This window comes from Centrocercus urophasianus, unplaced genomic scaffold (genome assembly GCF_019232065.1).
Source record: "Centrocercus urophasianus isolate 14NV4802_14NV808 unplaced genomic scaffold, USGS_Curo_1.0 seq_10, whole genome shotgun sequence".
NCBI lineage: Eukaryota > Metazoa > Chordata > Aves > Galliformes > Phasianidae > Centrocercus > Centrocercus urophasianus.
The window spans coordinates 72,584,608-72,609,744 of record NW_024884142.1 but is presented as its reverse complement, the minus strand read 5'-3'; the positions used below and the strand labels follow the sequence as shown (position 1 = coordinate 72,609,744).

General features: G+C 38.0%; 1 protein-coding gene across 6 annotated transcripts in view; it reads right to left on the bottom strand.

The window, feature by feature from the left end:
- Positions 1 to 25,137, bottom strand: part of BIRC6 (baculoviral IAP repeat containing 6) — a 169,817-nt gene that overhangs the window by 29,513 nt on the left and 115,167 nt on the right. For all 6 annotated transcript variants that reach the window (XM_042812417.1, XM_042812440.1, XM_042812432.1 and 3 more), the window contains exon 65: positions 23,948 to 24,116. In XM_042812417.1, coding sequence (XP_042668351.1) covers positions 23,948 to 24,116 — 169 coding nt within the window. The remainder of the gene's footprint in view (positions 1 to 23,947; positions 24,117 to 25,137) is intronic.

The following is a 25,137-nucleotide window of genomic DNA, read 5'->3' as shown; positions in this document are numbered from 1 at the left end:
GTAAGATTATAAAGCTTATTTCCATTGTAATGGACATTTAAAACATAATACAAAGAATAAACATATTTATTTTATAATAAAAGAAATGATTAATATAGTATATGCACTATATTAAAAATGTTCACACTTTACAGTAGATTGAAAAAATAGAGAATAATTTCTAAGAAAATGATGACAAGTTGTGCTTCATAGGGATCTAACGTGAACATATTCCCACTGCCATTCTCACTATGACTAAAACAGGAATTTCTACCCCAAAGTGCTTGTAAGCGTAATGTAAAACAAGGCAAAACAGACGCCTGTGGAACAACCACCACCTAAACAAAACCAAAACCCCTCCAAACTGGTTTTAAGTGCATCACATGATGTACACACTTCTGGCTTCTGTAGCACAAGGAAAGTATATCCTGTTGCCACTGCTGAAGGAAACAAGGCTGTGATGGCACCAGGCACTCTTTCCAACTTCCTGCAGTTCCAACAGCAGCCATGAGCATACAGCCATGTTTAAAAGGAAACAACAGAAAGGAAAAGGGCATTCTGTACAGAATGCACAGACTAGAAACAAGAAATATGAGGTTAAACCTAAAATTCCTGCAAGTAGTATGGCTTGCATTTAATAGACCAAGAGAGGAGAAAAAAACAGATTAAAAGTTGAACAAAACGACTTTTATAATCCATGATAAATTTGAATTCTGATTTTTACAGTAATGTCCTCATCGCCCATTTCATGAGGAACTTTGCTTCTTGCATGGGGCAGTTTCCAGAGACCCAAAAACCTCCTCTGTGTCTCATTTCCTCATTTGATTTGGATCTACTTTTCCCCTAAAAGATAAAAAAATTAGACTTCACATCTTCTTAGAAAGACAAAAAGTATTTGTTCTTTACCTTCCTGTCCAGAAATAAAAACTCTGCCTCCATTTCAACTAATATGAAAGAAAGGTACCAATATTTACACAGAACAACTCTATTATCATTCTTCTATTTACATCAGGCATAAAGGCTCAAGGTTTGCTACACTGCATTCAAATCTCCCTGGCAAAAACAAAAGAATCCAATTACCAACAAAACCAAACAACCCAACCACAGAACACTTTTGCACTCGAAGAAACAGATTTTTTTTTTTTTTTTTTTTTTAAACAGTAACAAGGTTAAAAAGACATTGGTCTCCTCAATTTAAAAAGATAGAAGTAAATAAGGTTATTGTCATTTCTCTTACTGAAAACCTCGAAGCTCAATGTTAAGAGCATAACTGTGGTACAACACACATCTGCCACTGATGTATTTTATTAACCTTCACATCACTTAGAGATTCTCTCAACTTTATACCATTCCTAAAATATGCCTTATAATTACTGAGGGTGTGCTTAGTAGTTATTCACAAACCTAAAATGCATAGCTGTGTTTAAATTAAGTTTTTCAGGATCTCCTTCTCCCATTAAAGATTCTCAGCAGCAAAAAAATGCCACTCCTCAAAAAAGCCACGCAAAAAACCACTGATTTTGTATTTTCAGTTAAAACCATCATACAGCCTTGCAATCACAGACGCTGCCAGACATCCATGTCAGACACGGTGCTTCCAGGAGGGCCCCACTTCCTTTTCCTACAGATTTTACAAGTGCAGGTGCTCCTCATCCCCCTTTGTTGCATCTTTTCAAACATACGATCTATGAATGCAGTCCGTGCTGCAGGCAACAGTGTCAGTTCCACGTACGTCATGCTCTGCTGCCTCTTGATTTTCTGTTTCACAAGCAACCCAGGGCAAGCCTCTTTTATAATAGGCCTAATTAGCACCCTATGTTCTGTTACATTTTGACAGAAAAAAAGATTGCCTGCAGAATATTTCAAAATCAGATATCTTAAAGGAAACATTAACCTTAGGGCAAAAATAAAAGCTTTCTAAACATTGTCATCTTGTAATCATTTAATTACTCTTATTTTTCTTTGCTTTTCCACGTATAAGAATGGCATAAACATTTTCATGGTACCATTTTTGATCATCAGAAAAAAAAAAAAAAGGGCATCAGAAGAGATGAGTCCCTTTGCAGCAGCAGGAGGGGGAGAAGCCTCATGCTGGAAACTTACTTCCAGCTCAGGAGTTACAAACCCTCTATCAGAGCACAGTGAAACAACGCAGTAATGGTGGGTCTCCTAACATTTGCAGGCTCCAAGTTCATGATGATGATTATTATTCAAATTCAGCCTTCTTCAAAGCACCTTGTTCCTATGGGGTCAGCAGTAGCAGTCAAAAAAAGAAAAATAAAAAAAAAATAAAAAAAAAATAAACCAAATATGAGAAAACTGACAGAAATCAGAAATTACTTATTGAAATGGCATTCAAACAGTAGTGTGACTTCAACAGATGTGCATTTCTCCATTGCCTCAAAAGACAGCATGGAACTGGAAAAGGGATAAAAAGCAACTGAAAAACTGAAGGTGCAGCAGGAGAGCTTCTGTACTACCTTAAATGAAATGAAGACCTTGCAGCCCCAGAGACTAAAGAAGCAAACGATAAAGTTCTTCAAAATTATCAGTGGTAAAGAAAATGTGAATAGGACCGATCTACACATCGAAAGAACTTGGCATGCCATGAGAAGGCTGCAGATTGTAAAAGAACATCAGGATGTGTTACACAACGCTTCACAGTTAGGCTTTGTAAGAGCTTAGCAGTAAATGCTGGGGCAGAAATATTATTACAGGTTTAGAAGTAATTGGGTAAATTCATGTAAGAATGTAAGAACAGGGCACCGAGGACTCATAAATGAGGCGACACAAGCCCTGGCCACACAACGGCATTAGCAGCACAGCAGTTACAGGTCAGCTCCACTGCTATGCTCTCCCACAGGCAACTGTTACTGCCCACTACCGGTGATAAAAGCACCGGGCCGACAAGCATGGTCTGCCCCAGCATCGCAGCGCTCACACGCCTGCTCTGGGAAACTAGCAAAAAATAACAGGTTCACTGCTGCAGGAAAGGGAAGTTGTGCATTTCAACTCCAAGAAGCAAGATGTATTGTTCAAGTTAGTTGGTCTGTCAATCGCCTGGAGTCTGGGCAGGAATGCTGCTCAGAGGGCAGCCCAATGCTCTTAAGTTCTGCTTCATTTATTTTTAAAGCATAATTGATTCTGGTGAAGGTAGATTTTTTTCAGGAAGGTTTTATTTACAAATGAAATTGAATAACATTATTCACTTAAAAATCTTGATATGAATACATCAATGAACGCAGAAAACAAACCTTTGCCAGAAAAGCACGAGGCATTGTTGCATGAAGCCAGTGCGTACAGCTGAGCAAACGCAAGTGACAATTTCCTGTTTTGAAAGGGCAAGATATGGCAGACATACAAGGGATACACAACAGATATGAAAGACATACAAGGGAAGCAGCTTTGTAAGCATGATTACCAGAACCACGCGTGGTCCACAACATTAGAAACAGTGCTATTTCCATGTCACACTCATGTCCCTGGGAACAGAATCAATGACAGACACCGTTCTCTGCTATTAGTTAATACTCCAAATAATCATGAATAGGTAGTCAGATAATAAAGAGAAGTTTCTTGGAGGCAACAAGAACCATCAAATAAGAATAATTAATGAGAACTAAAAATGAAAAACGTCATATTCACTTTTTCTGGTCTTTTTCTGTTTGCGTTTAAATGGTCCAGCAAGTATCAGTGTAGAAGGGATTTAACCAGAGTACTGCACAGAGGAAATTCATACTGCTAATGGATCCAGTCCCACTGCACTTCCAAAAATCTCCCCTCCCAAGGGTCCACGCACTTCCCCCAGTACCAATTCTTTAAAACAATAAAACATGCAGAAAAGTAAGTAAATGATAAAGCTGTAACCAAATGATGTTTGCATCCAAACCTAAAAAACAAGTATAAGGAAGCATCATGGTAAAGTTACAGAATCAATATAAAATGATACAAACACAGATAAAGCAAGGAAATACAGGGAAGAAAGAAGAAAAAAATTATACAAAAGACATTCAGAGAATGCATGAGAATTAGGTTTTTATAGCTGGACAGGGGATGAAAAAAGTTTGATTATTAATACAAAGGCTGCTGCAAAAGTAATGCCTTCCATGTTATTACATTGGCCCACGACGTCAGAGGCTGCTGCTGGTGGTGTGGCTGTAAAGGTTGAACCTTCCCTGCAATATTCAGTTACATTTTGTTGCCATGTGACAGACTGCAGCAGAGGGACAGTCAGACATGATGTGTATGTGAACTACAGGCGTGTCACTGCGTGTCACTGAATTTCTCTGTTGGGAAAAATGGTGCCCACTGACATTCATCAAGGCTTGCTGAAAGTTTACAGAGACCAAACAGTGGATGTGAGCAGTGAGGTGGTGGGTCGTGTTTCAGCAGTGGTGACAGCGACACAGAAGACGCACTGCATTCCAGACGGCCATGCACAGTTGTCACACTGTGAAATGAAGACTGTCTCAATCAGCTCAGCTGTGCAAACTGGTGGACTATGACCTGGGAACTGTGTACAGAACTGAATATCACCTCCAATGCACTGCAAATGACAGTGGCAACATTGGAATATCTCAAAGTTGGCACCAGATGTGTCCCACAGATGCTCACACAGGAACAGAAAGTACATCATATCCAAGTTTGTCAAGGCCTACTTACAATGCTGAAGGTGACAGTTTCTTGGATCCTATCATTACCAATGATGAGACTTGGTGTCACCACTAGGAGCTGAAGTCAAATCAGCAGTGCATGGAGTGGCAACATGTGAACTCCCCATCAAAGAAATTCAAGACACAGCCCCTCAGCAGGTAAAGTGATGTGCAATGTTGTGTGAGCTAGGAAAGGACTAGGGTCCTTCCAGATTTCCTGAAACCTGGTCAAAGCATCAACTCTGACTGCTGCATTACAACACTGATAAGCTGAAGTCTCCAACTTCCAGAGTCAGACAAGAGAAGATGACAACCTTTATCTTCCAACATAGTAATGCCAGGCCCCGTACCAGCTTGCACACTGTGGAGCACGACGCCTGTTTTGGCTGAACTGTCCTACCACAACCATTTTAAGTCCAAATTTGGCTGACTTCTCCCGTGTGGTCTGGTGAACGATGGACTGCATGGGCAACGTTTTCCTAGCAACGATGCTGTCACAGCAGCTGTGAAAGTGGGTCACCTTTGCTGGTGCAAATTTTGATAAGGGCAGCATGCATTCTCTTGTCTATGGCTGGCAAAAATGCATGGCTATTAGTGGTGACCGTGTTGAAAAAGAATGAGTTGTGGCTGTGAACGTGCTCTATCAAAACAGTGTTACTGTGTTCTTTGTATCTGTTGTAGTTCCATCTAAATAAATAGGTGGCACTACTTCTCTTTGCTATGGCATTTAATATGAAAAGAAAATTTCTATTTGAAGTAGATTTAATGAAATTAATCTAATATTAGTTGTAAGCTAAAAATGTCAAATAAATCATCCTCCTAACTGAGAAAGTAAGAAAAATATTCTCCTTAAGAGAAATTCCATTAGTTAAATTGCTGTGGACAAAAATTTTATTGAAAAATAAAATCAAATAGAATCAGGTGCAAGCTTGCATACTGCTACACGTTAAGTGTGCTTACTTTTGGATATGACCAAATTCTTAGATTTACACAGCAACTCTATTTGTCGGCCCATTCATTTGTTGCACACTCACATAGGCATGCTCTAAATGCATTATTAGAAATCAGAATACATATTTACCCCCTTTTGAATTCCTAAACCATAAAGTATAATTGAAGCTAATTCTCAAGTGCAGGCACTCCACAGAGGTTAAAGGAAAGGTATCCCTGCTCTACGAACACAAAGCAGGATTTTTAAGGAAGTTAATCTGGCTTTCATCATCTCAGCATTGGGAGGGGGAACAATGATTTCACTATTTTTGGCAGGAGGAGTGGGCAAGCAGCCACCTTGCAATGGTGCTCAGCAAGTCATGTTACCCCTTCCAGCCCATAAAACAGTCACTAGTATTTTAAGGCAAGACGGGAATTGAAAATAAGATGGAAATCTGCCATTTCATAGCACATGTTGCAGAAATCAACGTAGAAATTCAAAATTAGATAATGAAGGATTACGTTTTTTTTTTTTTTTTTTTTTTAAACCATTACTTCAGTAGATGGAAGAAGGCCAAGACTTCGGCTTTTACTTCTAACTCCACACTATCAGCAAAGGACACTCACATTACTATTTGAGTGAATGGACGCGCTTTCACTGTGCTTCAGGGCAAACTTTCCTTTTGTGAGCATACCTACAATGCCACACACTCAAGTGGCAGAAAGAAGACTATTTTACAAATCTCGTTCTGTCTTAAATAACTAACTATTTTGCCTGGTCCTCATGACAAATGTACATATGCAAGACAGAACCTTTACCACTTCAGTGTATTTTCTGTTGAACAGCTGATTATTTAAACATCAATGTGGGGTTTTGGTATAAATGGCGCAGGCTGTGGAGAAATTGAAGCCTAATAGCCTTCCTGAACCTACATTATATGAAAGGCAATCCCCTGCACTCAACACATGTTGAGTACCCTAGAGTGCAAGCAGCCATGCAGTAAATTTATCGACCAGCATGTCTGAGCATCATGTACGATGGAAAGAATCATCTCCACACCACAGACATGCAGAACAGGAAAGTTTACATCATCCATGCAATGCCAGGCAAGCTCCTGTACCGCTTCTTAAAATCTGTCATCCACTAGCCCGAGATTAATGCATAACAACAAACTCAAAAAAAACAGTGCACTGTTTTTAAATGAGTGGTACTAGTGAAGCTGTGCTCTTAAGAGGACAGGAAAATAGAAATACTATTAAAAAACTAGGGTTTGTGTTCTGAAATAAGCTCTTTCCAGACTAACACCTTCAACTGCAGAGACCTGTTTTCTTGTGATCTGCACTCAAAATTCCAAATGCAAAAAAGGAAATATTACAAAAGCATCTGCATAAGAATATGGGAAATGCTAGTTTTAACCTTTTATTTTCAAAAGGAAGAGAGAAAACAAGAACACACACACAAAGCAACAGATGAGACAGTGAGACTGCCAAGAATAATCAAGACCTATCACACCATCTAACAAATGAGAGTTCCAAATGATGAAAATTAAAGGCAGTGCTCAATGTTCCATTAAGCTTCTCTTCAAATTCATTCTGATCTTCATGACTCCTAACTGTTATGAAATTTGATCCAGAAGTACAGGGAACTCCTCCTCAGGAAAGCTGAAGTAAATTATCTAAAACTAATCATGGCAATCTTCTCTGTATATATTTCTTCTTTGCACAAGAAACTCTTAGCATCTTATTCAATTACGCAACATGTCTAAGTCACTAATAGAGGAAAAAGAAAAAAAACACATTGAAAATGCATTATTTACTATTCTAAACTTTTAGGAATCTCTTATGCGCATCAATAAAATGTTCATGCCCAGCAGTTACAGTACCACTAGCAACAAGGAGCAGTATGGGAAAAGAATAGAAGGGCATCAATGTTTCTACAATGTGATATGGAATTACAGGACACCCAGTGTAATGTCCTATTATGCTATGATATCATATTCTCTTTTCAAAAAGCACTGATGCTGTTGGTTATTAATCTGTGAGTGCGTTTGGATCATCTGGTAGATTGCAGAAATCTATTCTGGACACCCACCAGCTATCCAACTACATTTATTAAATCCACATGAAACCATTTGAGACGTACAGTCTAAAGTAAAAATAAGAGAAAATGTGAGTTGCAATAATATTTACCATGGAAATTTTCAAAGATGCAATGTGGTACCTCAAATTTCAAAAGGCCTGTGAAGTGTCTTTACCAACTACAATGTGAGAGAAAGCTAATTTAGTAGTTAGAGGCTCCCAGTTTGATCCTATTAGCAGAGACGAACCTACCAATTTTGGCTGCCAATTAATGAAATGGGAAACAAACAAACAAACAAACAAACAAACTCCAGGATGAAATACTCATGGACCTTAGCAGTAAGATAACATTGACCAGGAAAGCTTATGTTTAAGCTCTCTTTTCTTTAAAGAAGGCAGAAGCTTTACTGCCATATCCCTTGAACAGTCACACGGCCAAAACCAAATCCTTTTAAAGACAACAGCCCTCACTGCCTTTTCTTCTGAAGTAAACAATTAGAAACAAAACCACAGAAACTAACTTCAGTAATAAAATGAATACCAGCTGCATCTCATATATGATGTTAGCTTCTACAAATCCTTGTATATCAAGGAAGCTTATTAAAAAAGATATCTCATCTTTGGAAGGCAAAAGGCAAACACTGCAGTTTAGTTTCCTTTTACATAAAACATATTGCACAGCCGAGTGCAAGGCATCAAAGTCTGCCAGAAAAATATACTTCATGTCAGTACTGGAAGACTGATGTTCAAGCAGATCCAAAGGGGATACCATAAAACAACAGGTTCTTGGCAGACTGATACAGACAGATAAGCAGTCTGTTGCTCCTGCTTCAAAGCAATCATACTATCCTGTAACCACAGAGGTCCAGAACTTCATATTGGTCTTGAGATAAGAAAACAACCTAGTTTCCTTATGCTTTCAAGATAGCCCTGTAAAGAACTTCTGGGGACTCAGTCATAATTTTGGAAAAGTATCTGTAACTTAAAGCTCATATAAACAAACGGACAAAAAAATTCCACTTGTTATTCCAGAGATCTGTCCTTCTGAAAAGTACTGCACAGAAATTCAGCAGTACACAGGTGAGCAAAAGCAGAAGGAAGAACAAAGTGTGATGTGAGAAGCCTCACTTAAATCTAGCCCTAACCCTCCTTATCTCTCTCCTGATACTTTTTCAGGTATATTGCCTAAAAAATTCCCTTCCTTATGGGAAATTTACTGCAATCAAGTGAGTGGAGCTAGAGACTGCATGTTAAAGCATGCTCTGTATATGCAGCTCCAAAAGTCATCAGCAGCTGTGTAAATCAGTGAAGAGCTCTCCAGTTAATGGTCTGATGCTCAAAAGCAATCTAAAACAACGTGGAGCACAGAAACAGATGAAGACTGAAGTAGAAGATAAAACCTCTTTGAGAGGTTTTTTGCAAACTCATAATTTGTTGGAGAAAAATAGTTTGTTTGCTCTTTGGAGGTAGAAAATTTCAGTCTTCAAAGGACTAAGTGTCTTATCCGACAAATAATCCAGTATCTAGTTAGAAAAGAAACTCAGGTTGCCTGGTCTTTAATTCTCAAATACCTCAGTAGGGTAATGTTTCAATGCATACTTCATAACAACTCCCTGTAAATTAAAATAACATTCTGCAACAGAGTCAAATTAGATGTACAAGTTCACAATGAGTTCTTTTGTACACCTTCAATATTATTAAGCACGTGTAGATAATCAGTTTTAATATTTTTTAAAAAATCTGTTCATTTAGTTGTTGTACTACAAAAACATCACTAGGAAATACTTCAATACCTTAAACGCTTTTAAAATATGATAAGCACATCCTCATTCTTTTTGCAATAGAAAATAAAAGAGTTCACAAGGAGAATGTCATTGTCTTGCTCCAAAACCATTTCAGAGTAAAGATAAGAAATCAGAAGAAAGTCACAGCAAAAGGTACTAGGATGACAGTTCCTTCTCTGTATTTAAATAAAAGCAGTCATCTGGACTCATTCATACGCACAGAATTTGTTCTTTCTCATCAAGCAAGATGCTTTAAAATCTTTGAAGAAAACGGAATTTGTTCTAGTTCTGTTGTTCACCAAGAGCCACTTTCCTGGACTAGGATCAATGCTCACTACTTTGCCTCTCCAGGCTTGCCCAGGAGAAGGATCCAATATTTGCTTAACAGATAACTCTACCACAATAAAACTTACGAACATGACAGCTCAGAAATTTGATAGTTGAAATTCTCCATCCTCCAGAAGCGTGCAGCTTACATTCAAACCAACTTGAAGAATTAGTCCCAGATACCTTTGGAAGAAAACCTCTTGAGCTACAAAGAATGGCACTGAATCATCACTGAAGCATTTTAAAAATTACCAATCACTTTTCAGAGGTACAATACTCATACAAGAGATTCTCTTTGATATCACAGCAAAAGTAAAAAGTGAAGATGCCTGACATCCGATGTGAGACTGCCAAAAGCAATAGTCTTTTTTCCATCATTCCATTCCACGACATCCAGTAAGTGACCACAGTTGGAGTCAGCAAGATTCAGCCACCAGCTCCCAAGTAACTTCCATTCATCAAGAGAGCTTAAAATAATTCTCTCCAAGCCAGTATGGGACACATCACTCAACATCCTCCAAAGGCACGCTGAGCTCAGCTATCAAACTTGCCAGTTTTCTTGATTAAACACTGGTATGCATTCCAACCACATGCACAGACAACAAAGCAGTGGTTGATCCTGACTGGTGCTAATGGAAGCTGGCAACAAAAGGAGTGTGGCAGAAAAACTGATATTACTCTCTATGTCAAACTACTCTGGGTGGCACTGATAAAGCTTAAACTGCTTTCTTAATATAGAAGTACTATACAGCAAGTGTGAGGGACTGGAACATGCAAGTTTCTGGTGGTGAAGACTGACAGATGGGGAAAAGCTAGAACTCATAGCTCTGAGACAATTCTGTATGACTGAAGTTCCACAATCAGAAGGAAAATTCTTACAACATGTAGATATGTAGCTTAAGTGTCAACATCATTCGAACAAGGCTGAGGTGATACACATCAAGAGCTATGAATGACAACAGTAAGAAATCTAAAAGTAACTTAAGCTTTTTTTCCTGCAACAGACAGCAAAATAAAGACTTTGCAATATGTCTCAGACTAACCATGCCATCACTGCGGACTCAAAGGCATCACACATTACCTATGTCAGAAAAAATAAGTAAGGCGCTCATACGCTCATAACCAACTCTCACTCTCCCTGCGCGCCCCCCCCCCAAAAAAAAATAACAAACCAGTAGCCGTGTTTAGATCTCATGAGAATAAAATACCAAAAGCCTTACAAAGGAGGAGGAAAGGGCATGGACATCTGCTTCTTGGTTACACTAAGCAAACTGGTTCATCTTTATCACTGCATCTCCCAACAGACACAGCTTTTCTCTATTGTACTGCAATTCAAACTGAAACAGTGTCAGATCTCAAACAGATGTTTGTGGAAGTTGTCACAGAAGAAAACTAGAGTGTATAACCTACAGGATGCATTTTCCTGCATTTTAGGGAAAATGCAGAACAAATACAAGGGGAAATAATCTTCATACATAAATGATGTATGAGTGATCCTCTGGATCACATTACAGTGTCTTAAATAGACTTTTAAGTCTAGACAATCCTTTATGCTTTTCTTCATATTATCCCCTTCAAATCTTTATTTACATTCTCCTTTAACGTGCAATCTTCTCCAGAGCATTCATTCTCTATAGGGCATGAATACCTCACTCAGAATATGCAGATTGTAACAAAAATAAAACACACACGATAATGTTAGGGTACATTAAAATCAAAATTATATACATTCATAAAAACGCATGAGGAAAAAAAATCAAACTTACACCTTGGCTAAGAGTACTTGTCTGTTTTGTAAGTGTGATGCTATGGGTATAACACATTACTCACAGCTGTAGCACAAAGCAGGATAATGATCATTTACGGACTGAAACTGTGTATCATTGTATTTATACCACTGAGTTTTTACAAGATAACTTGGCAACTCTTGCTTGAAATATGAATATCTGTAAAATATGACATATATTTGTATTGGTCAGGACTATTTCCATGCAATACAAATGCTCAGACACCAGCAGTAATGAACAGAACGACCTCTAATCAACAGAAATTGCTCGCTCTGCTCTTGGGATGCTACACAAATTAGTTGCCAATGACTTGCCAAAGTCTTACTAAATGCTTGAAAGGTTGGCCTAGATGGAAAAAATGGAATTACACTTAGTGCATTTCTGGATACCAAAACCAAATAGCACATAACCTTTTCACATCCACAACAAAACAAGTGCTTTTATTACTGATGTGTATAAGATGTGCCAACTCTAAGACTATTTTATGCAAAATATAAAATATCTCCCTAATTTTTCATACAAAACATTATGCAGAAATCAAGGTCTTTTCAAAATGACCCCATATTATTCACTTAAGATGTAAAAATGTGAAAAATCTCACATGGAATTTTCTCTTCATATTGAAGATGTGTTGTGGTTATAAAGGAGTTTGGTATTAGTAAATATCAGCTTCCACCCAACACAGATGAACTCCTCAAGCTTCCTGTAATTAAGAAATGTTAGGATTGACAATCTTTTTATTTTTTTCTTCTCCCCTACAGACAAGAACTCTTCTCCACTGTCGCTGCCCCATCCCTCTCACTGTGCTGCGCTCGGTGTGTTCTCCAAACTTCAGCACACCTGCCCAGCCGCACATACTACTGCAGAGGAAGGATGGATTATCACACCAAGGCTGATGCAAAGGGCGGATCTGAATCATGGCGTGCAAGAGCTGTTGCTCCCCCTCCATTGTGTGCAGAGGGAGCCCCCAGAGATTTGTTTCCCTGGGTTCATGTAGCTCCTGTACTATCAGCTGCTCACGTGGCTCATGACAGCAGGCTGATGCAAGAGCTCAACCACAGCTATAACCAGGCCAAGAAATACTTAGCAGGTCCTTTTGCTGCTCTCTGTGGGTACATCTTAATTAGCCATCTATTTGTAGTGCAGCTGCTAAATTTACTTTATTGTCACCATTTATACTCAACAACACTGCAAGAAATTCTTCTGCTGGCCTTGAATCCTTTAAATCAAGTTGCGTTAAATCGACAAGGTGATGGATTCTTACCCTCCAAGTACATCATTTATCGTTAAATAGAAGACACACATTGCACAATTTATCTCCTTTCACAAAGAGTTCAGGTTTTAACATGTGAAGGTTAATATGGTATGATGGCTTGAATATTAGGTTACCATTAAGTGGGAACGGTCAGAATACACAGGTGGCATTTTTCCCATCTCTGTATCCAAGCAGATCTAAACACACAGAACTTTGAGATGCATCGACAGGAAACCATTCCAAGAAAACTGAAGTTGCAGCAGCCTTTTCAGAACACAGAGAGCTTAAAGTGAAAGCCTGCATGTTCACACTATAATATATTTTAGGGAAGCAGTGCTGGACAGATTAAAACTAATTCTTTGTACCATTCTTCTAGAGCCAAACAACTGCACCGAGTCAACACTAAGCTCAGCATAAGGACAAATCAAGTACCAGCACCATACACAGTGCATTGTACTTCAAACATGGCAGTCACCATTGAATAATGCACACTGAAAATACTGGGTGTTGCCAATCATCTATGAAGTAAAAAAAAAATGTACTTTAACACTTCAGAAAAATGAGACAAAATACTTAATGTGTAAAACAATTTTAAATTTGAAGTATTTAAAGTGATGATTTTACCCTCTTGCTTTCTTTAAACACTTCACAAAAAGATTATTGAAAAATGAATTTCAATCAATTCGTTGTTACTTCTGAACTATGCTGTTCTAGAAAGTGGTGGAGGTTTCTCGTTGTCGTCGGTTTTCCTCTGAAGAGGTTGGGAAGAAGCGAGCTGCCCCCTCCCCTGCACTGGCACAGGCAGAAAACACCTCTGTCATCTACCTAGGAGGAATCAGGGGCACTGCCTCCTCTGAAAGGCAAACAGGAATATTTTTCTCTAAGTCTGTGCTTTCACTAATTACACCCTAACCTGCATTCCTCTGGTGGTGAGTACAAAAACGTTATGAGCGTCAGTATTTCCCTTAGAAACGATTGCCTGTCAAACAAAGCATAAAAAGACAACAGGCAGAAACACAGTTTCAGCTCGAATGCCTTAATGCCACTACTTGTCTCACAGCACTCCATCAGCACCCCCCGAAGTACAGTTAGCCGCACTCCTCCCCACGCCGCACACTTTCTCTGCTGTTGCAAGATGAAAATGTGCCCGGCCTGACAATGAAGCAGCGGAGCCATCGCACATTGTTATGCAACTCGCTGTCTGCAAGGGTGGTTCGTAGCTCCTTCTTTATTCAGCAAGTGCCAAGTGCATGTTTAATCAATGTCACAGCTCGCCACAGTGTGCGACTGGAGCCGCCGTCATTCCTCCCCTCAGATCTGTCTGCTTAAGTCCTGCAGTGCTCCGAAGAATACCTTGGAATTATTTCCAGAGCCTCTGAGCGCAGGTGTGTGGCAGCGCTGACACGGCCGCAAGCAGCACAGACTTCCTTGCATCCCTCCTCAGTCTGGACTAAAATTACGGAGCGTGGCTGCACGTAGTTTGCTGCATTTGGAATTACGGCACGTCAACGTGAGAAAGCCTCTTCAGGCGGCTGCCACAGAGCGTAAATCACAGGCTGGTGGTGGTGGTGGGGGGGGGGGTCGGAAATCTTAATAAATGACTAAATATCATTGAATAAAACAGGAGCTGCTCATTTTTTTTTTTCCAAGGCAAAACCAAACGGCATACATTTTGTTGCTCTACATCATCCAAGGAAAAAAAAATCCTCATTTTAATGAGAATTAGTCAACAGCAAGGATCATTACCAGAAGGGTTTTTCGACTACCCTCAATGCTGGTGGATCACCGAGGGAAGCTTCTGTAATGTTATTCCCCTCACCGTTAAACTTCTTCATCAAGGAACTGTCCGTGCTCGTGCTGGGTCTATCTGAGCGAGGAGAGCAGCCCCTTCATGAAGATAAAAGCCTGGCTTATCACCGAATCGACGAGTAAGAAGCATGTCTGATGACATTTTATTCCTGATACAATGTAGGGTAAGAAACATCATCTTATTTTACCTTTCTGGGAGATGTGCTCTGAGCTGATGGCTTTAATTAGACTCAGCAAAATACATTCATCATCAATGATTAAAGATGCTTGCCAAGAGAGAAAAATGCTGTAGCACTATAAAATGTGACTGCAAATCTTCAATAAATGTAGGTTATCTGAACTAGTAAAAAGCCCAATCAAATTTCAGTTTAAGACATGAAATTTCTGATCAATACGGCTAAAACAGCATAGCAGATTATGTACGATATAAACATCCCAGCCACCGGAGAACATAATCTTACAGGGAATGTGTTTCTAGAAGATATTAGGCTGTAAATTAAGAGTGCAAGAACAGCTAAGTAATAGAGACAGGCTGTCAACCTCACTTTCGCAACAAAAATAGGTAATAAATCATACATATGTCTGTAAGTCTCTATCTCAAGTCTTTAAACTGCACAGAACGTTGCTGCTGTGAAAGCACTGCTGTCCTTTGGCATACTGCAGCAATAAGCATCCAGAATAGTAATAACCTTTATATTTGGAGAGACAGACATCTTCTGTTCAATGTTTACTGTTGCATGTATGTCCAAAAGCTGATGTATTAAACAAGTAAAAGGATGAGATCTCACCTGCAATCGCCTACTTACGGCTCACTGCTCAAAAAAAAAGACTGCTGTACTGTGTTAAGGAGGCACATTATCCATGCTGGGCAACAGCAGACATGAACATTTTCAACTGTTTCTGTACTGTGACAGTTAAATTATTTAACAGCCGCTGAAAATTCACAGAATCTCTCCGGGCATTTCAGAGCATTTGACAATGCCTCCATACCTGCGTTCGTCGATTTGATGTTACGTGAGGAAACAAATTAGCTGGCTTTAGACACATTTTACATTTCTTTTATAATAAGGCACATTAATTAAATTTGAAGCATCAAGCTGTTTTTCACTCCTTCTATCCAATCTGCATCTATTTCTACCATCTACATGTTCATACAAAAAGAAAAGATGAATACAACTCAATAAATGTAGAAATGAGAAAAAAAATTGTAAAGCACAGAACTACATTTAAAAAGATGAGAGCTTGCACATCTGTCAGACCAGATTTACCATTTGCTTTCTTTCCTCTAGCTAGCTGCCAGAATACTGGTGAAGAAATTTGCAGGAAAAATGGGGACCTCTGCCATCACAACACTGGAGGATGTAAAAAGGCGAGAGGAGAAGGAGGAGAAAGAAGAATCTATTCTAGCACTGCTTGGAATTATTGGAACTGTGCTCAATTTATTCGTTATTGTTTTTGTGTACATCTACACTACACTTTGATGGCATTTTTGAACACCAATTGCATAGCACACAGTGCAAAGACCAGCGATGGTAAGGATGATTTCTAAATTTAAAGCAAGAAAACTCACAGTCTGAAAAGATTATCAAAAACATTCCAGAGCGAAGTGTCTGGCTAAGGGCACTGCAACAACTGCTAAATGCATCTGTGAGCCCAGGTAGGGTGCTACATTATGTAAATCAAGACAGACAATATTCAGTTTCTCATGGATGAGAGATTAAACCCAAATAATGTAACCTGAGGTGGCACTGTTTTATTGACAACAAATGTGCAAGGCACAAAAAATATAAACAGAAAAACAGTGGAAACAACCAGAACACAGAAAGAGATTACTAAATACATGAAGATATATATAAGCAAGTCCCATGATGCTTACTGTAGTTTTGTGCAGTCTGTCTCTTCATAGACCAGAAAACAGACAAAAGGGTTTTATTTCTAGATCACCATAATTTAGGCTTAAAATCTAAACAGATGTGCAATAAGTGTGGAAAAAGGAACAGTGTTATACCAAAAATTGTAATATTCTAAGTAAAATTTTAACTATTGACTGACTATATTCTGCAGCATTTTTGTTAGTATTGTGGAAAGCTGAAAAAACTTAGGTTCTATTGCCTTTACTGAATCTGTATTTGAAATCATGCTATACTGACAATGTGCTTTTCTAATTAAAACTCCTTTTAAGTGGTGTGAAAAAATAAATGAGAGTTTTAGTACTTCTTTTAAGAAATATTAAAAATTACAATACTTTGACACATATTCTCCAAAGGAAAAATAAATACCAGAAACTACATTTTCCATATTACCATCTTCAGAATGTGTTTAGTGCAAGTAAAATACAACTTCATAGTTTTACCTGATGCTTATTTTCAGGTAAGATAAAAAAGAATGCATGGTGTTGTATGGAAAATAGCTTCAATATCATTTCCCAGAAGAATATACTCTCTCTGGACCAAGTCCTTCCCTTTCTGAATGGCTTAGGCCCAGAACTGCAACTCCCGTGAGTACTTCATGGAACGCACCGTTACTTTACTGAAATCCATTAAACTGTTTTCATGTATGCTTTTTTTATTTTATTTTTATGTATGTTTTTGAATTTAATCCAAATCTGCAGACAATCTAAGGTTATCAAAGTTTCTTTTATACATGAATATACTCTATGTATTTCTTCTAAAAGAAAAGCTACTATTGAGAGCTGAGGATTAAAAACCATAATTGAGAAAACTCATGTACAAATAGAAAGAAGGGGTGTGGAACTGATTTTAAAAAGTACCATTCTGAGTATTACATGTGCCACATGAAGAACAGGACAGCTGTGTTTCTGAAAATCAGCATGGCAAAACTACACACATGGCAAAATTACACACAGCAAATAAGCAGAACCTCATGTAGATCAGCTCATTACTGTACAGAACCTCCTAACTGCTTAACCAAGGGAGCCTTCAAAAGTCATGTCTTAACAATATGTACATAAAACAAGGTCAGGGATCTACGATAGAAAGAATTTGGCACTGATATTTCAATCAGTTACAGAAATGACACTGTAAGGCAGTCATTTACAGAAGAAAGAGGTGGAAGATGGCATATTCTGATTTTGCTACTCTGAGTCAATACCGGCTAATCTAGAAGAAATGATAAATAGAGCTGAGGCTGCACTGGAAGAAAACATGCAGACAAGAAAACTTACCACTATCTGTATTCTATAGCAATTCTCTGGTATTGTATACTAATTTTCAGAGCATTCTGTAAGGCTCAGCTGTACTGAAAAGAAATCATGTAGCTTATTCATTTCTACTTAGGACTATAGGACGTAGGCAGTACTCTTTCTTTCTTTCAATGTATTACTTATATTAGTATATTTATGGGCATCATCACATTAATCTCATAAAACATAGTTGTGTGATGGGGCTTAAATTAACAAGTTACATGAACCTGGAAACTAACAGAAAGGAAAATTCAGATAGAAACTGTTTATTTTGATCCTGAAGTTATTTTAAGCTTGTCAATTCTGTGAAATCAATAAACACTTTCATTTCATGTCATTTCAGTGCATAACTATCTTCTCCAAACCGTGACTTGACCAGTACACCAACGTTGGGGTGTGATACCACACTTCTCACTTTGTAAGGCACTTCAACAGCACATTAGGTAAAGAGCCCGCCCAAAGTTAGAACCATCCATGGAGGAGGTCCAGCATCATTCCTTTACCAGTGAACGAGTTCATTAACATTAATGAAAACTAGAGGCATTTTTAAGTTTGGATAATTGTATACTGTCTACCTAAACTGCCATTGAACTTTCTGGTTTTTCATACCATACAGGCTTTGACTTTCTGAAAGAAGTAACTGGGTAATTTTATCACAAAGATTGCCCCAGCATGAGTTGTATTTCGTTCCAAAAAAGAAGTCTGATATCCTCTCTTAAATGACAATATTTTCATCTCCGTGCTCATGCAGACTTAGATCTAACTTTACTTAACTAGCTCCAATCCAATAGAGCCAGCGTTTACACCTTTAATCAAATATATGCATAAGAATTTCAAACAAAGAATTTAACAGCAACACCTCTTACTATTTATAGTTAAAAATCTATGGAAAAGCAGAGTTTCATGACGACTCAATGTTGACACTGCAGTAGTACCTTCAGCAGTGGAGGAATAAAGATGTTAGCACACAGTTTAATGAACTCATTGTACCAACTTCTGAGACCCATAAGGGAACACAAGATTCCAGAAGTATTCAGCCTTCTCAGTCCAGTAGAAATGGACTGCTCTTAAAACAGCAAAGCAACACCACAGAGTGCCTAGAGGAGACGTATGATCAATAGAAAATAAACGCCTCAGTAAAAAGCTGGTATAGTTCAAGCTCTGAGATGAGGAAGGCAGGCCTGAAATAGATAAAGCCTCAAAGATCTATCAAGAGGCAGAAAAACAAACTCAGTATGATCACCTTCAGCAGATTTGTCCACACTATGTACTGCATACAAAAATTTCCAGAAGAGGTACTTGGCAGCAGGCTGGAACAATCCAACTGCTAATGAATTCACATATCCAGGATGTCCCCATACTTGATAAATAACAAAATATGCATTTAAAGCAAAAATTGGATTGTTACGAAGTACAACATCCTGCACACACAATGCCTTTAGTAAAGCCCTCCCACAGAAACACATCATTTGTTTTCTGCAGTCAAATCCAAGGAAGACTGGATCTAACACCACAAGCTATGCCGACCACATAACATGGATTCTCTCTTCACCAAAGGAGGGGGGTGACTAAAAGAGCCAAGAGGTAAGCATGCAAAGAAGTGGCTGCAAGATGTCAGCTCAAATCACATCACCATCTGCTTCCTGTATGCCTGGGAATTCAAGCAAAGAATTCAGGTACAATTCTGTGACTTGCCATGAAGTTTGTCTTCCAGGAAAGAGGTGGAAACAAATCTCTCTCCCGGGTTTAAACAAGGTTATGTCATCTCAGGACTTCTTAGGTATTAGTTTAGGAACCAGCTAGAACAGCTGCATTTTTAAGGAAGAACCACCTACCTATTGTAGAGCTTTCTTCTCTCCTTCTTATTAAATATTGGCTTTTGTTAGTTTTCATGAGCCTAGGTCTCCCAGTCAAGTAACTTATTTTATCAGCAAAATCTGACCTTCTAGATAGCCATGTACTCCTGTTAGTACCTGATGATTGTGTTTGTTGGAAACTTCTTGTTGGAAGCAAATTTTATTGTGGTACACTGCTGAAGGAGAAAAATTTTCCACGTATTTGAGAGATTCTTAAAAATAAATTAGAATTTCAAATTAAACATGCTGTATGAAAGACAACAGAAAAGAGGTTTTCCATGACAGATTTTGGCACAAAATACACATAAGTGCCCAGTAATGAATACATGTTAGATATTCCATGGCACAGAGCTTAAGAATTGTATCAGTTTTACAAACATAAACATGAATTCTTTAGCAATAAACATAAATGTAATAGGAAAATCTCACTGTGCTACAAACTTATTTTTGTTTATAAAATGAAATATAACAAAGTCATAGTAATGCCATAACAAGATATGACACAAAGATGGGAAAAATATTCAAGAAACAGGGAGAATTACAGTAGATATTGTTCCTTCTGCCTAGTGCTGAGATCTCTTGTATAATATGCAGAAGTCCTTGATAGACAGATAAACCTTCCTTCTTGACACGAAAAAAAACAATTACAGAAATTAATGGAAGTAGTCAGTTTGCAGTTTTCAAGGGCTTTACAATCACCTTACTCTGAAGCACATGAAGCTGCAGAATGTGACAGAGTGATTTGGTTTGTAAAGATCTGCTTCAAGGTGAGGTTTCGAAACCATGTGAGCACTACTCAGCTGATTAATGTTACTTTAATCTAGAACAACCCAGATAAAAATCCAGACTGCATACGTTTCAGGGAAATTGAGTGGTAATGGCAAAACATATTCAAAGCAACAAAAACCCTCGATACATTTCTAAGCACAATAAAGGTAAATTTTATATTCTGGTACTGAGCCTGTTCAAGAATTTTGCAGGATGTAACATACCTGCACCTACCAAAACATATCTAAATAATACACAAAATTCTCACTAATACCAAAATGCCCACCATATTGTTTGGCTATGGTGACATCAGCCTAATGTGCAATAGTGGGACAAAGAAAAGCCAGCATTTCACTCATGTATACTTCTTTATAGAAAATATTCTCCACATAATTTTACATGTATGGCAGAGATAATAAGCGAAGATCATTTATTTAAATGATTTACAGTGAAATCTGTAATCTGGCAAGAGAATAAAGGTTACTCTTATGCTGGAGGTATTAACTAGTTCCAATATTACCCATTCAGGTTACAGAAAGTTACAGAGATACTGAAATTTGCTATTTTCTGTCAGCATTTTGCTCAGAACAGCTTGTTACTGATGAGGTGCCAGAACCTGGGAACACTCTATTAGCATTCTGTATGCAGTGTTCTAATTTCTCAGTCCAGTATGTTACAGGAAAAATACAATCAGTTGCTTCTTTTACATGAAAGTACATTTGATAGCAGAAGTTATACCCATTTGAAAACTGGAAGACTGTGCTCATGAGCTTTACCAATAATACTGTTCCTTTTCCTACCTCTACCGGGTAAGCATTCAGTCCTACTGAAATAAAGATAAGAATTTAGCCTACAGAACTTAGAAATTAGAAGGTCTAAGATGAAAGAGTCAAGTCTGTTCTACTACACTGCTCTGGTCTTCGAAGTTTAATTAAAGAAAATAAACCATCAAAGTTACCAACCATAAATACATTGCTTAAGGTAATTTTTCCATCTTATGAGCATTGTACCAGAGCTCAACATTGCTCCAAAGCATCCAAACTTCCACCTCTCTTGTAACAGCCAGGTTCAGTGGTGTTTCCTGACACTCTGCTGGTGATACTAAGAACCCCAGCACCACCTGCAACTCATACACATTGATGTGAGCATTGTCTGCTTTTGCACTAAACAGTAATTACTGCATTGGAGTTATGCCTGGCTATCATTAAGACAAACTGTTTTCAGGGACTGCTTTTAAATTAAATGCATCTGACTCAAATATTCATGATGCAAAGACACTCTTTCCAGAATTCAAGCCTACTCACACATCATCCTCTCACACTGGTGTCTTATTATGTTTCCAAAGACAAGCTTGACTGATACAAGCCTGCACAGCTTTTTTTCTTATTAATGAAAAACATTGTTAATTACAGTTTCAGGTATACATTTCTGAACAAATACAGCAGGAAGCACTTAAGACTGTATTGCTCAGATCAATGTATTCAGCATCACAATCTTTGAGTTCTAAATTCCAATGAAAGTAACAATCTTTGTGAATTTGGAATTAGGAGAGTAGGTAACAGCTTTTCTCTAAAAAGAAAGGTTTTGCTGTGCTTTAATAGAGTTTATCTGTTGCTTTATGAGCCACTCACACATTTATGAATAGTATCTGTTTTGTTCCCACTTGACTAATTGCTAATTCAGAACTGTAACATTTGAGTATCCTCTGACAATCATGATAGCAGTAGTCCAGCAAAGGAAAAGATACCTAAAATTCATATTTTCCACTGAGGCTGCTCTTTTCTTTGTACTTAGGGAAAACAAATTGTCCCTGAAAGTCAAACTTGTCTAAACATCTCTGTACTAGCCACATATCTCATCTCTTCTATCACTATCTGACTGTTCTTCTCCAGTTAAAGGTGACTTACACAGACAGATATGTTTTCCAATAGAAAACAGCAAAAAGCAATTTCAAGAGCTGCGAATCATTTATAACTCTGAACCAACAGCTTCATCCTCTAGATAAAAGGGCATTTTTGCCAGGTTTTTCAGTGACTTTTCCCTTCTACCTCAACAACAGAAGAATTTATGAAGGTCTGTTAGAGAGACTGCTTTTCTTCTTTGTTTTACTTCATCTTTTTAAAAATCTCTTTACATTAGATTTTCATTTGCAGCAATGAGCCTACCATATAAGCCAGTTCATCTTCCTGACTGCAATATGTGCCAAACAGGATCAACAAATTCATTACAAAATTGAGAGAGGTGTCTACAGCCTGGCAAGGGACAGCTTTGTATTTTTATTTTTTATTGTAAGGCCCCTGTAGGGTTTGAAAGTAGTCGTTGAACTACTTTTCTTCCATCATATAAGATTATGTAATGCCTATACTGAAAGAGCCATGTTTTTGTTTTAGTTCTGGGTAGTTTTGTAGACACTTAAGACACAGATGATTTCTCTTTAAACTCTGGAGACAAAATGTATCACACAATTCACCAAGCAGCTATGACACTGAAGAAATTCACATCATACATAATACAACTGGCATCCAAAAGAGCTACAGTGATGTGATTACATATTTATCTGTTACTTCAACAAGGCAAATCAGGCCCCAAACCAAATCATTTAGATTTGGAACAATATATTCTGCTGTTTACAGATTAAATCCATCTTTACAAAGCATCTGAATGAAAATCTAGCCTAAGGCAAAGTCTATGTTCCAAAGCATAAGGGTAAAATTTATCTGAAAAAAACACATCTACCAATAACTTTATACTAACACCTGTCATCTAGTGAGACTGAACAGAGATCACAAACCCAATCTGATGTTTTTACCATTATTTCCACACAGGCATTTGCTTACTCACTGCTTGAAACTTTCTTGGATAACTGCAGTGTTTTCTGAATGAAAACTATCAAAACATCTCTCAGTAGTATTGCAGCAACACATAACTCATTTGTTTTTTCTTAAAAAAGCAACTCTGATGATTTCATTGTTCATTTTTTTAAAAAATGTTGCAATTTACTTAAGAGGCTGAGTTTTGCATTTCCTAAATGCAAAAGTAAAAGTTCTGCTCAAAGTAAACACAGAACAACTCTAGAACTTAGTAGTTGCAACATCTGTCTACTTCAGGCATATACTTGTTCAGTTTTCTTAGAAAATTAATTATTTTCTTCACAGAAAGATTCCTGGTCTTCTATAAATCACTCTTTCTCCATGGATCTTTTATGTAATCAGCAGAATTTTTCAGATGGAAATATGATATTCATGTTAATTTCAACAGCTTAAGAACTGAATTTCAAATTTAAAGACTCTAAAGCAATTAAGTTTAAGCACTAAGAACAAAAGAGTATTTCGGTGAATGCTGTTATTTAGTTTTCTAAGGCTGAAGTGAATAAACATTCAATAGTACAGTTCTAAAACAGCAAACATATTGACGGTAGCCAGAACAAGCCATTACTGATAGATACAGCACTGTTTTCTTATTCTGCTTATTTGACAGAGTTCAGTACCTTGGATCTAGAAGGAAAGAATGGCACGTTACCTGAATCATTGCGGAGGTATGATGACATTGCTGGAATGAGGCAAGACTGACTGAGGAGCTCCAGGAGAACGGACGGCAAGGCGCTGCTGTTCTGTCCTCTACCCTCATGGCTAGTCTGAGGGTCTCCATTTGATGCACTCCCTGCAGGATTTATGTAACTGGCAAGAACCTGAAATGAAGAAAAGTATTTAACCAAAACCGATTCATTTTAGGCAAAAGAACTTTGGTTTTCCTCCTTAAGGAATATCCCATAATACTTTGCAAGGTACTTTGCCAATTCATTACTTATGTTTATTTCAGCAGTCCCAAAGATATCTTAGAAGTTTTATTCAGTTCCTAGATTATCATCCAATTTTGGCAAACGATAAAATTAAATAACTATTTTAATTCTGAATGACTTCAAGAAATCAACTAATGTGAACACAGGTAAGACTGCTAGAATTACTCAGAAGAGGAGATCGCAAGTTCACCGCTGAGATATGCTGCTGATCAATCCCATTCCCTTTAGAACAGCCAATAGCTAAAAATTATCATTTTTTTAATGCCAATGTTGTAAAAGCTATTTGTGATCTACTTTTGGATGGAACTTTCAGTTGCACATGAGGTAACTTGTGATGAGCATGTCAGTAACCCTGAACAACTGCTCACGTGTGTGCTTGTGCTTCAGTAACCAAGGAGCAACCCTACACTCAGAAAAGGTGGGAAGCCACCGTGGGCCATCCCAACTACAGCTATTGCTGAGTTCACAGGCCCTTAATGGATGCTGAAGACCTTCTTTTGTTCTCCTTCTTCCCTCTAACCCCACTACCCACTGTATTTTGCTGCAGCATCTTATTTTACCAGCGCTCCATACAACAGAACTTTCCAAAACAATCCTTCCAGAGAACTGATCATAAAACTGACTGACATCTTTAGCAAAATGCTGAAGGGTTTTTTTTATTTCTTCCTCCCATTGCTGACTGCTCAATGCAAACGTCTCCCTTCCTCATGACTTTTGACAGTTATAACTAAACCTCTGCATGGCATAACACAGAATATTGCCTAGAAGCCTTGCCAAGAGTCATTCAGGTGCTTTGAACTCTTCTGCACTTCAGAGAATTGTTTCAGATTTGTTTTGCTTCTGTAAGAGGATGTGATACTTGTGCCTTATAATCTACAGTGACAGAAATAACTGATTACATCAAATCGAT